Source organism: Electrophorus electricus, chromosome 12, assembly GCF_041902795.1.
Source record: "Electrophorus electricus isolate QZ-2024a chromosome 12, ASM4190279v1, whole genome shotgun sequence".
Taxonomy (NCBI): Eukaryota; Metazoa; Chordata; class Actinopteri; order Gymnotiformes; family Gymnotidae; genus Electrophorus; species Electrophorus electricus.
In genome coordinates this window covers 2,571,969-2,596,749 of record NC_137508.1, presented here as the reverse complement: position 1 = coordinate 2,596,749, position 24,781 = coordinate 2,571,969, and the positions used below count along the sequence as shown (strand labels likewise).

General features: G+C 40.7%; 2 protein-coding genes across 6 annotated transcripts; one reads left to right on the top strand and one right to left on the bottom strand.

Moving 5' to 3' along the window:
* Positions 1-3,864: 3,864 nt before the first annotated feature.
* il22ra2 (interleukin 22 receptor, alpha 2) lies at positions 3,865-6,569 on the top strand. Its single transcript, XM_027000531.3, has 6 exons — positions 3,865-3,933; positions 4,053-4,185; positions 4,372-4,550; positions 4,880-5,049; positions 5,989-6,166; positions 6,379-6,569. Exons 1-5 carry the CDS (start codon positions 3,873-3,875, stop codon positions 6,133-6,135), a joined length of 690 nt encoding a protein of 229 aa, XP_026856332.2. The 5' UTR covers positions 3,865-3,872; the 3' UTR covers positions 6,136-6,166; positions 6,379-6,569.
* A 143-nt stretch (positions 6,570-6,712) lies between these two features.
* Positions 6,713-23,713, bottom strand: map3k21 (mitogen-activated protein kinase kinase kinase 21). Of its 5 annotated transcripts, none has more exons than XM_035531749.2 (11): positions 23,531-23,713; positions 22,035-22,962; positions 15,681-15,861; positions 15,043-15,191; positions 14,562-14,737; positions 13,396-13,636; positions 13,156-13,278; positions 11,911-12,061; positions 11,299-11,393; positions 10,469-11,212; positions 6,713-10,372 (listed from the first exon to the last, which is right to left on the bottom strand). In XM_035531749.2, exons 2-11 carry the CDS (start codon positions 22,804-22,806, stop codon positions 9,993-9,995), a joined length of 3,012 nt encoding a protein of 1,003 aa, XP_035387642.1. In that variant the 5' UTR covers positions 22,807-22,962; positions 23,531-23,713; the 3' UTR covers positions 6,713-9,992. The 5 variants fall into 5 exon arrangements, with proteins under 5 accessions (XP_035387642.1, XP_081580881.1, XP_081580882.1 ...); XM_081724755.1 differs by having other exon boundaries at positions 22,035-22,839; XM_081724756.1 differs by lacking the exon at positions 23,531-23,713 and adding an exon at positions 19,613-19,691 and having other exon boundaries at positions 9,915-10,372; positions 22,035-22,173.
* Between the last annotated feature and the right edge of the window lie 1,068 nt (positions 23,714-24,781).

Sequence of the window (24,781 nt, the reverse complement as noted above, 5' to 3'; positions counted from 1 at the left end):
GTTTTTGAAACGCCTGTCAGCCCTGCTCTGTAAACACCACAGCGACCCCACGTGTCTCAATGCCGTGCACTTCATTACACTCGCCTTGCGCCTGCACTCGCTAGACCCTTACTTGGCTACTATCTTCTAGGTATTTTCCCCAGGCGCTGTAGGTGCTGTAGTTTGTATGTTGCCGGTCTGTACAGTTTCTAACGACTTGGATAGTTACATTTACATTTATGGCATTTTAGGATATGGTAGCAGTGCCCAGGTGGGAGCGTACGCGCTTGATTACAGCAGTGTTTCTAAGGTTTTCACATGTGTTAGTGTGACTGCTGAGTTGAGAGTGCTCAGCCACCCCAAAAGTTCCCATTAGGTTCTGTGGTCAGAAACTGGCTGTCGATTAAACATTTAAGGACAACTAACTGCAAGGCAACAGATGTGTTGTAGACTATGTATTCCTACAAGATGTGTAATCAATGTAACTATTCTGGTCATGTTGAGTACAGACATTTCAAGAGAAAGGGAAATATTCCCCCCTCCCCAAAAAGGGTTTGTTTTTTGGGCAAAAACTCCTGGAACAACACTACAAATCCTTTGCAAAAATCTAGTGAGCCTACAAGTGTGCGCATGGTCTCATTCCCTGTTCGCCCTGTTTATTACCTAAATATAATCCAAAGTAATATTCAGAACAAATAAACTATATGTGGGGGATCCTCTCCTAATCTGTAATTCTCTGGCTAATGCCGGATATTTGCTGAGTATAATACATTTAACATACAAACTTGCTTGTGATTCAAACAGGCCTACATTTTAGAGGCACATTGTGAACATATCTGTTCATGCTGTTCCAGTCTTTCTTAATAATCTGTCACCTTTCACATGGGTGAAGTTCCTGAACTTACATTTTAGAAGCAAGGCCATTCACTGAAAGGGAAGTCTGGGTTCCTCCAAATACATGCATATAATCTGACAATGGCAGACACCAACTAACAAAAATGTGCAGGAGCAGCAGCTTTTGGGGGTAGTGGGGTCAGCACAGCCTTCCATTCTGGTTCTCTTGCTCCTGTTGTTGGAAACAAAGATATTCTCCCTGTTCTCTGCTGAACGTTGTGCTTGCTGTTGCAAAAACATTTCTGACTTAATGCCCTTAATTTACTGCATGTGGCTTGGATGCAGGACAAGACAGGTTTTGTCAGAGAAAGCGAGCATTACTCTTGGACCTTTTCAATAAAAAGATGTGCATTTAGAGAACAGAGCCAAGCATCTTAAGAAAGCAAGCCAAGGGGAAGCATCACAGTTCTCCACTACCACAAAGCTCTCAAAAGGGAGAACAGTAAATCAGAGCGAACAGAATGAGACACAGCAAAGCAATGTGAAGGTGCCAAGACAGCTGCTGGGGAACAAAACAAAAAAACAAAAACATGGCAGCAAAAGGAGATGAAGTCTGATCAATAAACATATGGCTGCGCTTCTCATGGTCAGGATCCCTGGAATACTTGTTTAGGTATCTCAGAAAACTCCAGGTGAACTTACAAGAGGGGCTAAAGAGAAACTGAGTTCTTGAGATGGGAGAAGCAATACTGTTCCAGAATTTTATGTTTTGTATGAATTGTTTTGCTCATTCAGTATTATCCAAATTCAATTGTATACTGCCAGTTACTGGCTTTTTATTAGATAATGCCTCATAGCAGTGAGGATTGTCTTTTCTTGTCAATGGTCCATACAACCATTGCACAGTGGATTCCAGCATTATATCCATTTGTTGGACTTTATTAAAAGCAATACATATGTTCTGAAATTTGGAGGATTATTGAAAAATGTAAAAAAATAAAAAGTGTTCATGTGAATGATTTAGTAAATTTATTCTGACATTCATTAATTCATGTTTCTCAACCCAGTGTCACATCTTTATTTTTTCCTTGCTCTATCACACCCAGTTAAGGTCATCATACTTAGCCAAATCCTAACGTGTAGAATTACAAAAACACTGCAAAAACACTTTATTGCTTTTACCTGCACTGCGGAGCTGTGGCTGTGACATTTGATTCTTCACATGCGAACAATGCCCATCACTACATAGGAATGCAACTTTTTATATTGAAAAAGGCAGTTCACAAATGCCACGATTACAGTAAAGATGAACTAGGAGCATGATAGACCAAAGGCCAAGGAACAAAAGAAAAGGTCATTTGTGTTTTAGTACAGAAAGTGACATGTTTCAGACCACACATGAGTAAGGGAGGAAATGCAGTTGGTATGTTCCTGGCTTCATGAGGGTTACACTGTAATAATTCCATAGTTTAAGCTGTAGTGATAAATCATCATTGAAGAGAAAAGAGGAACCAGTAAGATAAGTGTCATAGACAGTAATTGTTCACTAATTTCAGAATCACATATTTTAACTTATTAATACTCCCATCACTAGCATATACAAGAATTTAAGTTTGATATATAGCATTGGGAAATTTATTATGAATGTTAAAATACTTTGAAAGCTATAAAGCAAAGTGGGTGCAGAGGGGATCACGCAGCAGGGCATAACCATGGGGAGTTTAGCAGAAGTGTGTCAGAAGAAGAATTCTAGTATCACATAACATTTTCCCATCAGTCAGATGACCTTGCATTACTATTGCATTGCTATTGTATTCTAAACATAAGGTTGAGCAGAATTTTTGCTTGCATATGAATATATTAGCTGAAAGTGAACAATAAAAAAATGTAATAATTCAAAAGTATTGTTTATGCATTGGACCTAAAAGAACTAGAAGTTCTAAACACAATGCATTGTACAATATATTTCCATTCTCCCACTAGCTGACACATGGGGTCTCAGTGTTTAGTTTTCAGAAGGGACCTCAGCCACAGAATTGATGAATAATGTCTTGGAGTATACAGAATTATTTTTCTAAATAACTTTTCACATGCATTTTTAATATTATTGAATATACTGTCAGCAATATTTTAAAAGTGTGATATATGCCCTATGACCAAAAAAATGTAGACACGTGATTATCACACCTATATGTGTTGGTTGAATATCCCATTCCAGAAAACATCCCATTCCTAAAATGTCTCAGTACCCTTGACTGGAACTAAGATGGCGTAGTCCAAACCCTGAAAAATGGCACCTGAGCATTATCTCTCCTGCACTAAACTTCACTGTTAGCACTTTGTATTCTGGTAGGTACAACATTCGACACATCTTCCAAACATTGTCTATCAAATTGCCAGATAGTGTCGTGTGAGTCATCATTGCAGAGAACATTTCCACTGCTCCAGAGTCTATAGGCAGTGTGCATTACACCACACCTGCTGATGCTTGCCAATGTGCATACTGATCTCAGCCTTTAGTGCAGCTGCCTGCCATGGAGAGCAGCTCTGTAGAGACAGATGCAATAGAGGACAGGAGGTTCTTATGCGCTGCACACTTCAGCAGGTTGTTCATTTGCATGGTCTGGCACTTCATAGTTAAGATTTTGGTACTCCTAGATGCACCCATTTCACAGGAATAGCATATACAGATGACTGGGGCAGACCTAGCCAGGCAGAAATTTCACAAACTGACAAGTGGCAAAAGTCCTATGACCGAGCTATGCTTAATGTCACTGAGCCCTTCAGTACAACCCATGTTACAACCAATGTTTGTCTGTACAGATTGCGTGACTATGTGCTTGATTTTAGATATCTTTTCACACTGAGTGTGGCTGCAACACCTGAATTAAATAATTAAAAGGGAAGTCAACATATTTTTGGTGACATATTGTGTGTGTATAAGTGTCAGATGACCAGACTACCCCTGTCCATATTAGGAAGTTTGGGAGGGGAGATGGAAAGAGGAATTAACAAGGCCTAGAAGAGGTGAAGCAGACGTAAACATTTCCACTGGAAACATGTCCATCCTGACTCAACTCCTGCTCCTGTGCAACGTAATGTTCTTGTGTTGGGCAAACAGTAAGTTACTCTCGCCTCATCTTTTGTTATTCTAGTTCTGCGATGTCCAGGGAGCCGCCATCAGGTATGCTCATGTTTGAGAATATATAACCCTACCATTTCACTACTCTGTTCTTCAGGCAGTCTGGCCAAGCGGGAATACATGGCGCCCCTCGAGGTGAAATTCCATTCACTGGACTTTAGAAATGTCCTACACTGGAAATGCCAACCCAGAGCACCAAACAACTTGCAGTATTTTGTAGAGTATAAAGTGTAAGCTGAGTTTTTCTTATCAGGTCTTATGGCATCCTGTTAAAATGTGTTCATCTGAAATCCAAACAGCTAAAATAGAAAACAGGGAAAAAGCTCTGCTGAGTATTTTAAGGATTAAACTAAATGAGGACATCTACTGAACTTTGAAAAGGTTAATGCTAATCTGTTTATTTGTCTGTGGTGCAGATATGGGAACAAACATTGGACAGCATGTAAACGATGCCAGGGTATCCTTAAGCACCAGTGTGACTTGAGCCAGGAAACGTCAGATCCCAGGCAATGGTATTACGCCAGGGTGCAGGCCGTGTCCTCCAAGAATCCGTCATCATGGGTCATAAGCTCCAGATTTCACCCCCAATGGGAGAGTAAGTATCAGATATCCTCTGTTTCAATATTTTATTTTATTTTTAGTATGGCCTGTGTAGATATTTAGCAATGTTGTAGTTACTATGAATAAATATTTTTATTAACTTTTTACTGTGTATATGTTGATAGCATATTTTTTGAAAAACAGAAAACAAAATATTATTAATAGTAGTAAAACAGACTGAATGTTTGTGCTTGCTGAACTGCAAAGCCTTGGTAACACAATTATTGTCCATGAGAAGTCATTACCATCTGAACCAGTAGGTATAGTAGGTATATTTAAATATCAAGTAAAATGTGAACTGAAATGACTCCTTCTGTATCTCAGCCACTTTCAGCCCACCACAAATCAGGCTGAATGTGACGGAAGAAGGAATCGTGGTCCAGATCAGACCTCCAAGGTCTCCTTTGCGGGGACAGAAGAATACCAGAATCTCAGTTACAGAACTTCAACAACTGAGATTCAAGATATACCTCATGCAAAATGGAGTGGAGGAGGTACAGTAGGAAACCCTCTTCAGCTTTTGGACTTTGAATTAGATGTTTAAAACATAAATTAATTCCTTGGACTTGTAAAGTTATGAGAGTGTAGATCAGTTCTTTTTCTTTGAGTTTCCTAAGTTCAAACAGACATGTCATGAATGAAATGTCTGTTAGTATTAAAATGCCTTGCCACTGGAAATGACAAATCCTTAATTCTGATGGGCCAAATTTGTCCAACAAAACTATCAGCAAGCCTTCTCTTAGTTTCTACAATGCAAAGCTTATTAAAATCTCTTGCAAATAATAGAGTAGATAACTCCTGCAGTAATGCGTGAGAAAGAATGAATGATAATTGCTCCTTTTGTGCCAGTTCTTTTAGTGACTGTAAATAAATATACACATAGCACATCTAGTGTGGTTGCAGACTACAGTACCACAGTTACTATCTGAATGGACATTTACCTCACTCTTTATTGTTTTTGTCTCATCTGTAGAAAATTAGTGGTAGATCCTTAAAAAGGGATGTGGTCATCTGCAATTTCCTGGAGGATTCTGAAATTTAAGTTATTAGCAACTGTTTTATTTGTAGGACAAGTCAGCACCAAAGGAATTCTTGTTATCTTAACAGTAGGTTGTTTATAGGTCAGTGCCCCCACTTTCTGAACACGTAAAGCTCAAACAAAGGCATCATCTACGATTTCCTTAGGAAACCCGCAGACATGAAGTTTTTGCAGGGCTTGGAATGTGAAGAGTTGTATTGCATGTATTGTATTACATCATCCCTTTTTCTGTGTGCCATTCATGGCAAACTGTGCATAGTACAAAAGAAATGTTTGAGTACACTGATCGTTTATAGGTACATCTACAGTATAGGTGTACCTAACGAAGTGTTCATGAAATGCAGTTGGCGTTTCCTGTGGACTATTTTTCATGCTTACTAATTTTGACAAGCAGATACATGAAATGGAATGTCAATCCCAGAAGGTAGTGATCCAGGTTTTTGAGCCCACAACCACCTACTGCTTTCAAGCCATTACCATAATGCCCCTCTCGGGCCGTCTGAGTCGAAAGAGCCCCAGCACCTGCATCACCACGCCATGACACCTGAACTTCCATCAACACAAGAACAAAGGTGATAAAACACAGAGCTCATTGTTATCTGATAACTAGGAATGGCTCTCTTGAGATAGGCTCATCTTAAAGGCAGATCACCCTAGGCTTAGAGCTGTGATGGCCTACTGTGGGACTAAAATTAGTCTCATATTTCACTGACCTTTGGATACTTGTTTGCTACTTTGTTTTACTTTTAGAGATGTGCTGATTTTCTTCTTTATCTACATACAGGGAGAAGCTCGTCAGTGAAGGACATGTAGCATCTTGTTTTCACATTTGAAATCATAACATTATCATGTATAATGTAAACTTTTCCAGGAGTTCTAAGGTTTATTATGTGTAAAATTATCAATATATGAAAATAAATTCTTGCATATCATTCAATCGAAATTATTCATTTTAAGCAACTGTTAATTTAAAAGCAGAACATTGCTGTTAAAAGAAAAATAACTAAACAGAAATATAAAGCAATGTATTAATAGTGACAATATTAAATAACCCTGTTGAAGTTAATAAAACAAAACAAAAAACCCCCCCAAAACCTTGATGTACCATAAGATCAAAATGAGGAATAAAGCATTTATTGGTCACTCATTTACAGTATAACAGTAATGTATTAATGATAATGATTCTGGGGTAGATAGCACCAGCAAACCACCACAGAATTTCCCACTGACTCTTCATATGGGTCAAAGGGACACCGAAAAATACTTTCCCAAAAATTAAAAATACAGTATGTGTGTACTACATAATTTTATATTTTCTTTTTTCAAATATGCTTCCTAAATTTGAAAGGGCATCTTAAACTTTGGTGAAAATTTAAGGCAAAAAAAAAAAAAAAAAAAAGTCTTACATTTGGTCACTAATACCAGTGAATTTAATTTATGTATTTCAGTGTCTTTTCAAATAGTGTGTACCCAGATGAAACAGGTGTAGATGTAGATCTAGAAAGTAAATCACTGTGCTCAGAGAATAGAATCTACCACTCTTTCCACACGGACTTCTGTATGGTTACTTCATTTTAGTAATATAAAATAAAAACAAAAATCACAACAAATCACTGTATGCCACGACACATAGCTTCCAATTTCCAGTCTTTTGTTCTCTTGTAATTAAATGTGCAACTGCAGTTCCAGGCTTAATGAGCTCAAGGCCGGTCCTGTCTAAACACCACCTTCAAATAATCAAAACATTGATTTCACATAAAACATACATTTGTAAAGTCATTAAATGATTAAAAACAAAATCACATCATTACATCAAAAACAGTGCTACATAAGAGATCACCACATTAAATGTGCAGTTATGCAGGGGTGTTAACATGATCAACCTTTCCCGAACAATAATCCTCTGTAAGCAGGAGGGAATGTCAGATTTAAATAATTTTCTGCGTCTTATTAAAGTGTCAGTATAGATTTTTCTTTAGCCTGACGTTCTATTGGAATTTGACTGAGGTGAACATTCTCTTGTTCCTAGTCAATGTGCATCAGGCTCTGGGAGTGAACAGCACTCCTAAGCAGATCGAGTCTCACCAAGTCTGTTCAACAAACTAGTGTTAATGGCTGAATGTCCAAAGCTCTGAACATTTTCTAAAGTAACAGTTTGTGTGTGGGACTTCATGGATTTATAACAACCTACCTCCTCTCAGTTCCTTTTTTGATCCAACTACTTGATGTCCACCCACAGGCATAAAGGAAGTAATAAATAATAAACTCCATTTGAATCGGAAGGCTGTGGAAGCACTTTAGCATTATAGGAAATGCAAGGGAGAAAACTGCAATATTACGGAAATGATTTCCAGGCCACAGACAATTCCTAGGCAGTAAACTTCCATTGAAGTACTGATCCCACAGAGATTTGAGCCGAATCCTTGTTAAAAGCATCAGCAATTCTATGCACCAGTCATGCAGTTTTATGACCTTTCGTCAGCTTCAGAGAAGCTAAGGAAGCAACTTAATGCAATTTTCAAGCTAACAACAGAACAGTCTGCAAGCAAACCGTAATTATGGAATGAGTGTCAAGAAGAAGGAAAAAAAGAAAAGGGGAAGAAAAAAAAAATCATTCTGATGTTGAGTTAGTTTAGCACCAGACTGAAAGACACCTGAATCCTTTTTCAAGATTAATGCTTAGCAACAACAGGCAAATCTTGTGTCAACTGGTTGAAGGCATTAGCTCGTTAAAGTCAGATCAGGCCATTCAATAAAATACTATGGTCCAGTATTCAAAATAAATTGGCACAAAACATTGGTTATTATTCTATGTTGGATTACATTATTCGCAGTTGACAATTAAAACCCAAGGACTATTGGCATAGGATGTCCTGTTACCACAGATACTCCCATAAATACATTACACCCCTTTTAGGCAAAATGCCCTAGAATCATATGTTGGAGATTTCAATTATATTTTAGTGGATCAGAACAAAAATGCCTTTCTTAACAGAACATGTAATATCTTTTTCTAGATTCAGTTATTTAGGCATATCGAATGACATCAGCTATGACACATCTGCAGTCTAATATCAGCAAATGTTTAAGTAAAGGGGAGTGATTTCATTAGCTGACTATCCGCACTGTGGGTAACATTTAACAAACAACTGTTCCTTTGCTATGATTTCTACTACGTAAGCCATTAAGACAGAATATTGAGAAAGCTAGATATCACAAAACGTGTTTGGAAATAACTATCAGTTTACGTGGAGATGTAAACTATCATTTTAAACAGGCACATCTGAAGTGCACCAAAATATATCTGTGCGTGAGTGTGTGTGTGAGAGAGAGAGAGCGCGTGTATGGGGCACAAACACTGCCCAAATACCTGACAATTCTACCATTTTCTGAGACACAATGAAGAAAAATTCACATGGAATCAATAGCAAAGCATTATTATAGGGCAAACTCGGAAATGGCAGTAACACCATGTCCAGCAAACATCTAAAAGAGTAGTGTTGATTAATGTAATACTGACCGTAGTGATTATGCTAATTTCATCAGATCAGGGTTGCACAGAGAACACTAAAAGAGCTTTCATTAATTGCAGATTACCTGTTGGTAGTACAACTGCCACAAGCAGCCAACTGCTGGCAGTTTCATTAAAGACAACCAGAAAAATGACCAGTCAGAACAGGGGAAGTCATTGACACTTTGGTCACATGACCTATACAACTTCCTCTGGGAACTAATGTATTTTCCATTGCCATTTATGATTTGCTATGCATTGGTCCTCTGGAGTGAACGTGGAGCCCTGCCTGCACCTACAGCACACATCAAATGTCCCTCTACGTCCAGTGCACAGACGAGCATCGGTGAAAGAGGAATAAAGTCAGTGGAGTTGATTCGAGTAGAAGAGGTAGGGGCAAACTGCGAACAGCAGGATAAAACACTTCTCTTTATGTCTAAAATGAACACCGATCTCCAGCACTCTCCAGATAAAGAACACGGGACTCGATTAGGCATCTAATACAACAACGACCAAAAATTAATAGTAATACCTATTAAATCTTTAAAAGCAGTAGTTTCCATCATCCGTAGAGATCTTGCTCCTTGATACGGACTGTGCACAAATCAAGTGGTAGGGTATAAACAAACAGGCTACACACTGGCAACTTTTCAGTAAAATGGAATGTTACTCATTCTGTTTGTGTCCTTTCATTTTAAATTACTTATCAAAATACACTGAATATAAATAAAATGGTACAACATGATAACTCCAGCAGCAATATCTTAACATTAGGCATAAGAGCCACAGTGTGAAGTAAATCCTGAAACAAGGATTTATTGTTTCTGATAGATCACTGGATTCAAGTGGAAAGATGGGTCTTGCTCCAGAAGGAGAGGCAGCTTATTTCAGGACAAAAACTCCTTTTCCAGTTCGAATACAGAGGGGCGACTTGGAGTGCTCTGAATTCGGCAGAGGGGCACGGTGCAGTCCCGCTTCTGTCCCTCTGTGTCCACATCCAGCAGGGAGCAGCCCACTTTGACCTCTGGAGGGAGCACAATCCCCAGGTCCTGGGCGCTCTTCTCGCCCGAGTGGTGCCCAAGGGAGTAGCTCTTGTTCCGGCCCCTCAGAAGGCCCCAGGAGTGAGGTTTGCCTCGGAGGGACAGGGGTCTGGGCCTGGACACTGATTCCAGCGGGGTCTGCTTGTCCTGGTTGGTCCCTCTCTCAGGCTTCTTCCTCTGCGAGGATGAGATGGTGGGGGTTTCAGCAACACAGCTGGTGCTAGCTGCTAAGACAAAAGAAGGTATCAGGTCATTTAAGTTAACACTAATTAAAGATATTTAATATCATTTAATTAAGTATGCAACAGACAGCTAGCTCTCACAGCTCTGACAGGCGGCAGGGCTGGATTTCTTCCTCTGGAGGCGAAAGCCAGATGCAGTGCCATGGTCTGATGCCAGGGACAGCCACGGAGCTTCTGCCCGGCCCGGGGTCCTGCCCCTCGTGCCCGGAACTGCTGCTTGGCCGACGTGATAGAACCCCGAGGTGTCAGATGGCGACTCCTGCACAGGACTGTGCTTGGGGCCCTCCGAGTCCGACTGGATGAGGCACTTGGTGGAGTTGCACTCCAAGATGGAGGACATGGCCAGCAGGTTGACAGGCCCGGGCGAGGCGTCGTCTTTCCGAGAGCGGCTGCCTGGGGGGCTGGTACTGCGGCGGAAGCGGGCCGCCCTCTGGAAGAGCCCCTCGCGCCTCTTCTTCTCCTCCCGTGGCTCAGGCTCATCGCAGGGCGCTGGCCGGTGGAACTCGCGCAGGTCCGCGCCCAGCGCCACCGCCGCCAGCATGGACGCACAGGCGCACAGCATGGAGTCCACGCGGCAGTGCCTGCCCGCCCGCTTCAGACTGTTGGTTGGCGTGTGCTGCGGTGTGGTGCTCGTAGAGCTGGTGGAGGTGGTGGGGTCCTCCTGGCTCTCGGCCCCTCCCACTCCGCCCCCCGCAACTCCCCCCAGCTCCTCTGTCTGCTCATCCTTCCAGAGAGGTAGATCAATATAAACCTGATTAGGGAACTTGAGCTGCTTTGGTTTATTGTCTGATCCGTCGGTAGAGCTCGTGTCATCTTTACCCATCCCTGGACAAGGACAGACAGGAAGCATTAAGCATGCTTTAGTCACAGTACGTAAACGGAGGGCTCGGCAGGAGGTGGGCCTAACTTACCCTGCTCTGTAAACAACGCAGCAAGTGGAACCGGCTTCTGGGGCTTCATCAGACTAGTAGACCATGGATTGCTTCCATCAGAGAGTGGTCGAACTCTGCAAGCCAAACGATTGTGTCGGGCATTAAAGGACCCGATGCTACAGTAAAGATGACTCAGTTTTCACTAATTAATAGCTCACTTGACAAATGATCGTCTTTCCTTTTTAAAGATCAATCAAAATATGTTTGCATTCTCCCAATAAAACGAACACATACACACTTTCCAGTTCAGCATAAATATATAAAAAAAAATAAGAGGTGCAAATTCAGGAGAGACACCTAATGGAACTGCCTGTTCCTTTTGATGCTTTATGGGTATATTTCCTGTGCTGTGCAATTGCCAAATCTGGGAAACCTAATTAAACAGGTCTGAAACAAGGCTTTCAAACAAGAGTCATACTAAATGAAATATTTAACAAATTACATGTTTATCATTCTTAGCCTGCTGAGCAAAGTCATGTGCTTCTGTTGAGGTGCCGTCACTTTTTAAAATTCAATGCTCGACTATGTACAAATTGGCTGGGTCACCAGGTCACCCAGCACTGATCAAAAAGCATGCGAGCAGAGGAGGACCTTTCAGTGCCGTTTCCTCTCTCCTTCGTCTGAATGGAGCTGGGCCCCCACGTGCGAACCTTCTTCTTTATGCCCTTCTTCGCATCCTCGAACTCCTCCGGTTTGTAATTGGTGCTCCTGCCCCACGTCCTGTTGCTCTCATCCAGAGTGACTGTGGTGGAGAAGAGGGTGTGTGGTCAGAGCATACACTCGCAGTGGCAAATGGCTGCTAAGCAGACTCATATTAAACAGGCCTTCACTCCAGGAGAAGTGTTTTAGCCAGTGGACAATTAAGCACGACCATCACCGTCCAAAGCAATGTGTACACAGAGATTCAGACTAAAAACAGGAAAGCACACCAAAAGAGGATGTTTTTGCTCTCATTGATTTGACCTCGACCAAAGTCCACCATAAGTATTTGGGCTAAGTTTTGCAGAGATGATAATTTTTTTTTTTTATTTAGCATTTAAACCGCTTGCTCTTTCCAGGTCATGCTGGTTTATGAAGACATAAGCGGAACATACAAGCAATGACTTCACCGTCCCAATACTTGTGGAAGATGCCCTATGGAAAGTTAGTAATGCTCTGTGAAAGTAATTACTTTAGAAACAGATGGTGAAACTGATTAGAAAAAGCAAGTCGTTTCAATGTCCACCCAAAACCGTTCATCACACCCCTGGTTGGTGAAGCATGAGCTGGGACAGTGCACGCTGTAAATGAGATAAAGCATTTAGTTTTGAACCTCTGTTAGCTAGAATTGTTCATCCGAATGAACAGCTTAAGAGGAATCCCCAGGTAGGCAATCAGAGGCCTGGTTACAGGGGCGTGGGAGCCCAGGAGCCACAGAGGCCCACTGCCTTGCCTTTCCTCCCCAGCCAAGGTCTACACTCGCTTGTGATATCCACGTCTTGGTGCAAACATGCTGCCCGTCTGTCACTGGGACAGCTCACTGAAGAGAAAGAACAATACTGCAAAACTGTGAAAGCACAATAGCCATGGACACACAAATTACAAAACAGCTGGTTTGAAAATCTTCTGCACAAGCTAAATTTGATGCATTAGGATTGCAGGAAAAGACTTGACACCAAGAAATTTGCTCTTAATGACCCATTCAAAATGATCCTGACCAAATATATTTCATATTCATACATCTTGACGGAATCTGAATATCTGGCAGTAAAAAAAAAGGTCTTAAGGTTTCCAAAGGTCTTAAAAATAAAGTAACTGAAAGTGAGGTGCAGGGTTCGTGAGGAGAGCTATGCGTACGCTGGATAGCGCGGAGCCGGGGGATGAGGGTGGGGCTACTCGGGGGGCTGGAACTGCTGCTGTTCAGACTCCTCCTCTTCTCCAGGGAAGGTGAGGCCTGCACTGTGATTTTATGCTGAAAATCTAATGCACATACAAACAAACAAACACACGATCACGTAGTTTATGAATACTAATGACTAGCCAGAAAATCGAAGGCGACAGCACAGTGTGGCGCGGCCGGTGGGGAGGGGTTCGCACCGGAGGGCAGACTGATGCGGTTGCCATCCTTCAGCTTGAGGCGGCTGCGCTTGAACTTGCCCTTGCGCTTCTTCACATTGGGCTTGTCCTTGTTGAGCTGGAGGATGAGGATGTTGAGCTCCCGCTCCAGCACGTTGATCTCCCTCTCGGCTAGCTGCTGCTCCCTGCGCTTCAGGAGCTCCTCGTGGGACTTCTGCTGGAGCGCAGCACGCGTCAGTTCCTCCTCACGTGAGCATAGCTCCTGCACGAGATGAGGCCAGGGTTGAGGACCTGATGCCGCTGCTCTGCAGCCAATTCCGGGGCGCTACAAGAGCAATTCCACTGCCACACAGCAAGCCTTAACAATGGGAACTACGCAGCTCCGCTTTTGTCTAACCATTTGCAGGGGCTTCCCTTTTTCTTTCCTCAGCTGTTCTTTGCTGACAAAAAACAAAACACCCCATAAATTTAAAAAAAAGTATTAATTAGAATACATTAGAATGTATTAACACTGCAGGTACTGGAGGAGGTCTTTTCTTCTGGCGAGTCTAAAATGTCAAACGTGTATAGTGGACAGCCGGGTGTAAGCAGAGCGATGGGAGTGGTACATGTTTGCCACAACTATTTGTTGAACTCCCCACAGTTATGCTTCTGCATAATCCACTCTCTAATTGCTACAGCCACAGAGTATTTGCATTTTTGCTTTGAACGTGTCATGTTTACCACATAATATATATATTTTTGCAAAAGAGTAAGAAATAAAAACCTAATCCTAATCAAAATGTAAACAAAATATCAAATCTCGGACATGCTTCTGATAAACATCTCTCAGACAGATTTTAGCTATTGTCTACAATGCTCTGAATTACTTTGATCTACTTACAAAAAACGCAGGTTAGAGAAAGCAATAGTATTATTTTCAAATAATGCAGAATATGACAAATTTCATAAAATAAAATAAAATAAAATATGTCCAGGGACTAAAGTACTCTTACTGGGGCAATACTTGGTGCTTAATGGAACAGGAAACAGTTTTGGCAATAACGAAATCTGGACAACAGCCTGGCACATGGGCCTTTTCCCACTCCATCCCCCTTTACAATACTAAATTAGCAGATCAGATACTAAACAGATGACCAAATCTGATTTTTTTTCTTGGTAACAATCAAGGAGCAGAGAGGCCTGACCTTCTCTTTAGTTCGCAGTTCATCAAACATCTCCTGTATCTCCAGCCTCCAGTCCTCCTGCATTGAGTGGAAGGAGTCCTGAGGCATGGTGGCCATCACTGCCTCCTCGATGGCCGTCAGCTGCTCCAGGATGGTGGCGAACGTTGGCCGGATGTGGGGATCCTGCTCCCAGCACTCTGTAGGTGAAGATATCACACATACTTTATGCAAGGTTTACATTAATTGCATGAGCAAATTTTAATTCCCAGACAAGTTTTCATCATTTTTATATTTTGAAGCATTTTGCCATATGTGATGGAAGGCAGAAACCACTGCATGCCTGCTAATTACTTAACTTTTTAGCAACAACACTGCTGAGAATCCAACCACTTGGCAAGTACTAGCTGAACAACATACATGAAGTTTACACATTACTGCAACTCTCTGGATTTGGTAGAAACACCGATGATACATCAGTGCCTAATTGATGCATCAGACCTACCCTCCATGAGCTTGGCAAAAGGCTCAGGGCAGGTGGAAGGGACAGGAAGGGTTAACTTGTTGACAGCCACTCCATAGGCCACAGCCAGCCCATCGATGCCTCTGTACGGAACCTCTCCTGTCAGCAGCTCCCAGAGAAGGACCCCATAACTAGAAAGAAGTTGAAACAGACAATTTATTTTGTGTTTAACATTCACATAATGTTAACATACTCTGTCAGAGATGACAGCATGAGTGTTAAATACATGTGCCTAAATCTGGACCCAAAGGGCCAAAGTGCAGAACAGAACATCCAATTACCCGACCGCTAGACTGAGCTCTACTGGAGTGGCCTGGGTTCTAGTCTCAGTTGTGCTATTAACTGTAATATTGTAATATGCCTGAGAGTGCAACTGAAGTACCAAAATTAAATGAGGAGAACACCATCAAAATGGAAATAATCTTTAGTTTCCGGTTTGTTTTTGGAACCAACAACGTATATGCACTGAAAGTGTCTGTAGCGTCTGTGGTGCACGTTTGCAAAGGAACTCATCTTAGTGTCTGGAGAAAAAAAAAAAGCAGCTTGCCTTAAGCATCATCATTACTACTACTATTACTCATTGTTATTTTCTTCTCTCTGAAAATGGAGTGTGGCTTTACCTCCAAACATCACTGCCTTTTGAGAACAGGGAGGACTTGATGACCTCAGGAGCCATCCAGGAGTACGTGCCAGCAGCACTCATTTTGGTGGTCTTGTGCCACTCCCTGGCCAGGCCAAAGTCAGTGATCTTCAGTGTCTTCCTACCGATGTCATTGTTTTCAATTTTTTCAAGTATCAAAACTGTAGAAAGTCAGATGCACTTCGGAGGTTAAGTTCATTCAAAATGTTTACCAAAGAAAAACTCAAGATCCATATCAATTACATTCTGTTTCAAAACTAAAATAAGTTTATTTAGTACATTTAAGCAGATCTATAGCTTACCACTACCTATGAGCTTATCCATCTAGCCTCTGAGTTGAATTTCGGATAGATTGTACAATGTAATAAAACGGAATAGCTAGTTATATAATAAACACAAGAAACGTACCGTATATGTTAAGCATTATTCGTGATACAGAAGCTCAATCTGCTTGATCAGGTAAAATGTTTTCAGGAAGTGAGTCATGAACGATCTCACATAAGCCTACATAAGCAAGCTGCAGGAACTGCCCCACTGATGACACACCAACGTTGCTGGTCAACCCCAGCGGAGCAAGGTCAAACTGGATAACGAGCAAGCAACGGAATATCCTGACAATATATAGATGTTTTCTGAACTTTCTGATCATTTTCGAAGACCTCATGTCATCTTTTTAAAAAAAGTTTTTTTGGCCTATTTTGTGTGTTTTACCATGATTTCTTTTAAAAAAACAATTTTATAATACGGATTTACTGAGTTAGAAATACGCAAAAACCATTAAAAAATGTTAAATCAAAAGTAAGCCTAATAGCCAAGCAGCACACCCTATAATTTCCAATTAAATGGAAGGAAGAATATCACAGACACTGAGCAGTAGATGCCCATCCTTATCTGCACACAAGCATTAAGACAGGAAGCCCACAGTTAAAAGCAGACAAAGATCCATTTCTACTCAACCTGACCTTGCTGCTCTGAGCATAGAGACATGTGACAGAAACTCAGCAATAGAGATTATGGACACAGATTTCAAAAGAGGGCGTTTTGACTTTCCCTTGCTTTTTTGGTTGACAATAAAACATCACACAATCCAGAAGATAAAAAAAATACGTAGAAAACTAGAGGAAATACCATGTCTCTACTGTAAGCTAACGTGTGATCTATGAGGCGAGCAAACGTATGGTACAGGGTTATTAGAGAGTATGGTAGATACTGCTCAGTACCATAGAGGTATGGAAGAAGACAAAATCCAAGTTGCTAAAAATAAACAAACAAATTACAGTTTACAAAAACAGATTAATGTGTTGATTTACTTAATTAATAGATCGATATGTCAACTCCTTAAGAACTGTTGAGAAATACACTTTGCATGTTTTTGTGTGATGTGATCTTTGGGGCAGCTGTCAGCACAACCAGAGGAACTTTCCTGTTCAAATGGGTTCCGATAAATACAAGATACCCGGACACTCCCCAAAATAAACAGTTACTATATTCAAAACTGTACCTTTTTATCTTGAGAGTCTCTGGAGACAAAACAAACTGAAATGGGTAAAAATTCACATATTTGACAAGCTCTGCCCTCTGCAGCCAAAATGTTCCAATAGAAAGAAACAACCTGAAACAGCAGAGCGTCTATTTCAGGATTTGACCTCTCTCAACATCTTTTCAGAATAAGTTGAAGATTAACCAGTTGCCTTCAAAATTACATGGCATGTTGATTTACTGCCAGCTCAACGATACTCAAAGGATATCAAAAACGTTCACCAATCACCTGTGTTGGAAAACAAGCTTATCTGAAAGCAAATAGTCCCAAAAGAACCAAGGTTCTGTGGCAAATTTGGAGTGGGCCCAATCAGGGCACTAGTTTCATGCAGGCAATCCTGGAAATACTTGCACAAAAGAATAAATAAAAATATTATAGTAGAGCTTTATATTATATATGGTGTCTTTATATACAGTTTCTCAATTTTAAACTAACAACAAATACCTGAGACTATTCTAAGATTAAGAGAAACAAGCAACATCATTTCAGATTCTGTGCAATAGGAATTCATTTTAAGAGCTTATCTACAAGCACATGTGTTCCAGTTTCAAACTGCCTGTGTGATATTGTACTACATGCAATATACTCTACAGTTACCACTCAATGTATTAAAACATATACACTCACTAGATACTGTCTCATCTGTTTCCATACACAATTCAAGGAAGCCCAGTATCTCAGTCCAGTGTACAGGGCACAACAAATGGTCCACATTTTTCAATAACCAACTCCCAGCACACCTGCACCAGGTATTCAGGACCTTAACGCCTTGGTTTAGGTCTATTGGGAGGTGGGACAGAGGAAACATGTGGACTGTTTTGTGACCACAGAGCATTGGGAAACAATGTTCTAGACTTCCATCAGTGGTCTGCCTGGGTGGGGGACCTGCGACAATGTTTCCCAGTAATGACACTGACAGTTCGTTTTTTTTAAAACACAGAGCAATACTGCTATGCCCAATATACTTGTACCATCTCAACACCCCCTACACATACTTTCAAACAGGTTTGGGCAGTTTGTTGGTGAATCTCAGACTGCTTCAGGTCACTATGAGCAATGCACCTACTTAAAAGATGGTATGCACAAACATTTAGTTTCTCTGAGGCAGAAACTAAAGATTCTAAAATTTTTATATTCCATAATGTATGCTAAAATGTAAGCTTATGCATTTAGAAAAGTGTTGAAATTAAAATCAAAGATTTTTTTAAAGTAATTTTTAAAACTTTAAAAACTTTGATAACCTTTGACTCAATGAACTGAATAAACAAAATGAATCAAATATTTGCAGATGACAAAAGGTCTCCATTAAGAAAACTGAAAACAAAGAATACTGTGAAAGACAGTATAATTACTGATAGAAGCTAAACAGCACTAAAATGACCACTTTAAAGATGCAATTACAGGCATTTTTCATTTGTTTAAAGAGATCATTGTATATTAAAAATTAAATGTCAACTGTACTTGTAGCACAATAAACCGGAAAAAGTTACAGCTGCTTCAGTCTTTTTGGTTCATGTAATAATACAGATAATTTTCCAAGGCTAGAAATCACATTTGAATTTAGGAACAATTATTGTTCTATTAGTGCATTTACTCTTTAAAAACAAGAAAGCTATGTGCCTTCTTGAAAGTACACATTCCTAAAATTCTTGAATACCTGAAACTAAATATTAGTGTGTGCCCTCAGATTCTGGCAATAGGCCAAGTTTCACTAGAGCTGCTGGCTACAATTCTGCATTACATATGCTTCCAATCAGAGGACGCTCCCTGCCTCAGAGAGAAAGCAGCTTCCATTGAGGAGATTAAATATAATGGAAAATAAGCCTTTCAGACTGAAGAGTTGGGGCATTCTTGTGATGCAGTCACCTAGCAACCAGTGCTTGACCACTCCATTGTACAAACTTGTGTTAAGCTTTTGCCCCCTCGTTAGTGACATTCCTCCGAGTGAGGAATTAAAAGATTAGGGTGCACAAATACTTTTATGCTGACTTTCTGCTATGCTTTGAGAGTAATCATTGAAGAAGTTTGGCCACCAAGACAACTGCAGGTTTTATATTGTTTCCATTTTTCCTTACTGGCAAATGTTGAGAGTAGCCATATTTCACCAATGCTATTTATTCCTGTCTAACAAAGTATCTTTCACCTTCAACCTGATCAACAGTTCCACAGCTGAATGACCTGTGGGCTGCCTCATTCGCTGGAGCTCTCTTTACGAGCCGGGTTGAAAGCGTGGTCTGACAGGAAGGCTCGGGTGCACAGTGGGTAATGTCCTGAGTGCAATGCTGAGCAAACACACATCTTTTCAATTAAGGTCAACAAGCTTCCAGTGTTGTTTGTCACAATGCCGCAGAGGGACAAACAAACTGACTTACTGTGTTCACATCAGAGGCTGCAGGGGCCCATGGGCCAGGCTGCCGCATGCTGTAGGGGTTTGTTTGGTTTTTCTGAGGACTGAATGAAGTAAAACAAAACAAACAAAAAAAAAATAGTTGCACGACTTACAATAGTATTTAATGCTTCAAACATTTTGTTAGAGGTGAGAATTTTCCACCTACAGCAAAAAAAACCCAAAACAAACCCTAGTATTATCAAACAGTTAATTTAGAAGGTTTTTTCCCCAGTATAAGGCTTAATAGGCTAGGAAAAAAAAAAAATCATTTTCTCATGCACATTTTACACAAGTCTCATCCAAAATTGTTTGTTATTAAATACTGATTTAGACAGTTGACATTTGCCACCCCTTTAGATGAAGGATTAGCAGCATTTTAAACTGTAACACTAAGGTAGCTTGAGTACTGACAGTCACAGAACATTGATTACTTAGATATTAGCTAAGAAAAAAGATGACGTTGATAACTATCGTTTATCCAACTACATACTATTCAAACTTCTCAGGACTATAGCATCAAACGTCAGCTGTAGTCAAGTTAATCAAGTCCTTTGGGTTTCAGATTTATCTTTTTAATATGACAGGGTCTATACGACAGTGAGAAATTATATTTCTTTTCCTGTGGTTTACTTTAACCATATTTATTTACAGAGACCACAATGATCTTTTTACAGAATATATATATGCACACCTATTGTGTGTGTGCATGTCCTGCAGAAAAATGTTAACCTACTGAAGATCTGTCCCACTTCACAAAATCACACAGACATTCAGATAACATCATGGTAGCTGCATTACTGGTACATCTCCATTACTAAACGCTGGAATATTCTTCAATGACTGAGATCACAGGGACCTTAATTAGCCACAGTCTAAGCTAGCAGTGTGTAAACACACTATTTTCTCACAGCATGAACCCAGCAATTTACTTTCCCTAATATCTGTTTCATAACTCAGTGTTCACGGTTTTCTGGCAGACGCATCACTTTAGCCACAACCAACTAACTGATTATTACTGTGACACTTTAGGGAAACAAATCCAAAAAATAATACAAAATAATTATTTCAAATTTACTGTTGTACATATATCCTATGTATCCTTTTTACTGTCAAATATTATGAATCATACTCTCCACCCTCTCAGGACCTGAGCCTTTGTTCTATGACAAATTCACTATCTCTGATTACAAAGTCAAGGATTGTATTTTGAATTCGAGGTCCACGGTTAAGGTTCTAAACAGTCTGTCACAAAGGTCACTACAACACTAGCAGCTGAGTAATGGTCAAACACTAAAAGAAGGCTTAGTGGACAGAGAAACATTTGCAAAGCTCTAATTCTCATACACCCACAGCCCACTTTGATGGCTCAAGTGGAAAAACTTGGCCAAGGATGATGCCCGTTTTTATAAACCGAGTTAATTACATGGCATGAACAATGAAATGCATCAACCAACAACAGCAATGTTAAGATAGCAATAAGCAGAGAAAGGATGAAACCAGGATGACACTAATGACATTAATGCTGACCATTCTTCGTATTAAAGTACTTTTAAAAACCAGAATGCGTATTGGAGTGAGAAGGTCACATATTTCTGTTAAAAGTACACCCCTCCCCAAGTTTTGATTATTTCATTTTTTAATTCTGTGTACCCAAAAAGGAGTCTGGCTTGAGGTGTGTTTAGTCCTACATTTTGTATGGCCAACCTATTTCACTGTAATCATCTACAAGAAAGCAGGCCACATTTGATTTAGTTAAAAGTGAAAAGGCAGATGGACTTTTATTTATGCCTGCGGCACCAAGCATCAGATTTTCCCTCTCAATTTAATGTGACATTTACCACATTAAACCAAGTTTGTTCCAGAAATAAAATAAAACCCACTTTGAAGCAGTTTTCTCAGTCACCTTAAAATGACCAGTTGAAAAAACAGACTGCAAGTTCTGCAGCACAGTGCTTTGGGTATGTAGTACTACAGGCGAATTCTGCTCAACTTAGAAGTTAGTAGTACAGTTTCAGTCAGGAGGGATCATCTCGGAAGTGGCCAGCTGTTTAAACTCTTACCTCATTTCACATACACTTTAGACCAAAACTAATCAACAAGAAATTCTAAGCAAACCTCCCCCATAGCCACCCCCTGCCTTCTGTACTTGGGGACCGGACCAAAGAGACCATCAAAATGACCAGAGAAGAGACAGGGTAAATGAATATCTACACAGGCTTAGATCTCACCAATAAAACATCCATTCATTTAGCATCAAGTCTTGTGAGGTACCATTTCACTACATCATTAAAGTACTTTAAAATAACACCACGAATTAATGATTAACGTGATAATTGCACAGGAAACACCGGTGTGTAAATTTTCCTGAAGCAGGAAAACAAGAGCCAATGTAATATTTTACTTACTGTTACTGGACTTCAGATCTCTGTGAATAATGGGCACAACCGCCTCTTCGTGGAGATACAGCATGCCTCTGGCAATTTGGACAGCCCAATTCACAAGAATATGAGGAGGTATCCTCCTGCCTGTCAAGGCACGATTAAGGGTCCCTCCTTGCGCATATTCCATAACCAAGCACAGGTTCGGCTCCTCTAAACATACACCCTCCAGTTTTATTATGTTAGGGTGCTGCAGCATGGAAAAAAGTTTGGCTTCTTGCTTAACACTTTCCGCAGTAGCAGTGATGTCTTCATCGGGGTCCTGGCGAGCAGCCTTCACTGCAACCTCCTGTTCTTTCCAAGTTCCCCGGTAAACTTTGCCAAAACCACCGACACCGATAATTTCTTCCAAAAAAAGTTCACTAAAGGCTATTTGCACAGGAGAAGAAGGAACTGTCTCCCGTACCCCCACTGTGCCACCACCAGGAAGTCTATAAATAGTTGGTTGGTAAGTGACATAGTTTGAGGGAAAGATGCCGACTCGATGGTTAATTTTGCCTGTCCACCAACCTTCATCTCCCGAAATCGCTGCATCTTTAGACAGCACCTCCACAACATCTCCACGACGGAGGCTGAGCTCGTCCTCCCCGGTTGCCTCATAGTCATATGCTGCAGTCCAGAGTGAACGTGAGCACACAGGGGCAGAATGAGCCCAAGCCTTTGCAGGGGAAGTTTCCGTCCACGAATAGTCTCCTAGGCGCCCCTCACCGTTTGGGAAAACGGCCTGGGGAACATCCATGTCTCAGTGCCTGCAGCAGCACCATAAGGTGCGCTGAGGTCAGAGCAGATATAAAACAAGAACAGGGATTGTATTACCTTGATGCATGCAATAGCTATTGCGAGAACTAGTAGGTTCTTCATAGGTTAGGTGCCTGGATAAGTTTACTTCTTAACCCTAAGAGAAAGAAAAGGCCCTAAGTTCGATTTGTTTGAGGTTACGCACTGTTTTCTTTTCACGTAAAACAGCTAACCACTCTTTCGATGTGTCTGCAATCTCAAGAAACATTGGCATTAGTAGGATAACGTTATCTCACAAATTGCCACTCTTTAAAGCCTGATTAAGTACCATTTGTTCAGTTACATAAAGATAACGTATCCAGCGACCACGAGCAGCTATAGTTAACTTTTTCAGCTGAAGACAGACTGGCCCGTTTGAACAGGCCACTGCTGGGCAGGGACGAACCAACTCGAGCCAAGTTAGCTACCCTAGCTTCCAGCAACGAGGTTACAGGTGTACTGTCGCCTACCTCCGCTCGAACTACTTCAACAAACCAAGTAAACAACAAAGTCTTTAGGTCATGTAAAACGTGTACTTCAAGGAAACGCCTTAGTTTCTAGTTTAGGACTTCATAGCTAGGGTTTGTTCAATAGAGTAAGCTAGCACGTAGCGCTAGAAGTAGCATTGGCTAGCTCACTCTACAAAGTTTACAACTACTAGTTAGTTCATGGGCTCCAAAACGTACCGACACATCCGATAACAGAGCAGAAAGTCTTCCTAGGTCCAACTCATGATAATAAGCACACCAACCCCGGCATCCCAAAGTTTCCAAAGACTTCATGGAAGTAAACGCACTTTAAACAAAGTCTCAAAAGTCCCATAAGTTGGCAGAAGAGACTCGCCTGCACAGCGCCATCGCATAGCCCCGTCTCCACGACGCACCCCGCCGGACGGAAACCGAGCGAGCAGATTGGCTACTTTTAGTCACATGATTCCCGTTCCTCTTAGTCAAAACAAGACTGGGAGCCTGGAAACTTATTGTAGCCCCACTTGATTGATTAATTTTCTCTGTTCTGTTTTGAACGTATTAATTTTCATCTATTTGTAGCTATGGATCAAATGCATTGTTTCTACGAGATGTGAAGGTGTAGACACCCGTGTGCAGCACGAAGGGTGTGGAAGAGCAGGACAGGACAGGCAGGGCTAGCGTAGTCTATTACAGAACAGATTTTAAAACGCTGGATTTATGTGGTCAGATTAAATGAATGAATTAAACGAAATTCTACAGACACAAATTATTTAGACCTACTTTTATTAGACCTAAATTATTTTGTGTCCTTAAAGTCTGATACGATAAAATAGGTTTTTGCCAAGAATATTAATTTAATGACTGAGAACCTAAAGCGACAACGAAAAAGTATTTTCCCGGTTTGCAATTTATTTTTAATGCTGACTGAGCGCCTCCTAAGAAAGAGCAATTAATTTCACTGTTTCAGTTATTTTTCTAAATTAAATTGAAAACAGCAATGACTGCAAGTACACAATTCCAGTTACTGTTGCATTCTTAGGATGAAATTGTGCCTCATGTAAGCGGAATACATCACTTTAACAAATATTACAAGCAAACAAATGTAATTACTCTTACACTCTTAGAGTGACATTTTGTCTCCTCTCTGCAGAATTTTAACCCCTTGCGGTTTGTAGGATATTGGCATTACACCGCTCATTGAAGTGTACAACTGTTTTCTGATGGTATCATTTGCTTTCTACATTTAAACAGGCCGGACCATTAACCAGACCAGGACAGCTTTAACCAGACCTTTTAAAAACTTTTGCAATTCTCAGACAACATCAGATTCTCATGGGATCTTTAAAGACTAATTAGAGCTAATTAATTCTTACGTTCTTACATTCAATTATACAGTTATTTGATCTTTAGAACAGAGCAATATTCATGCTTCCTCCAAGTTCCTGATAAAACAAATCAACATCGTTT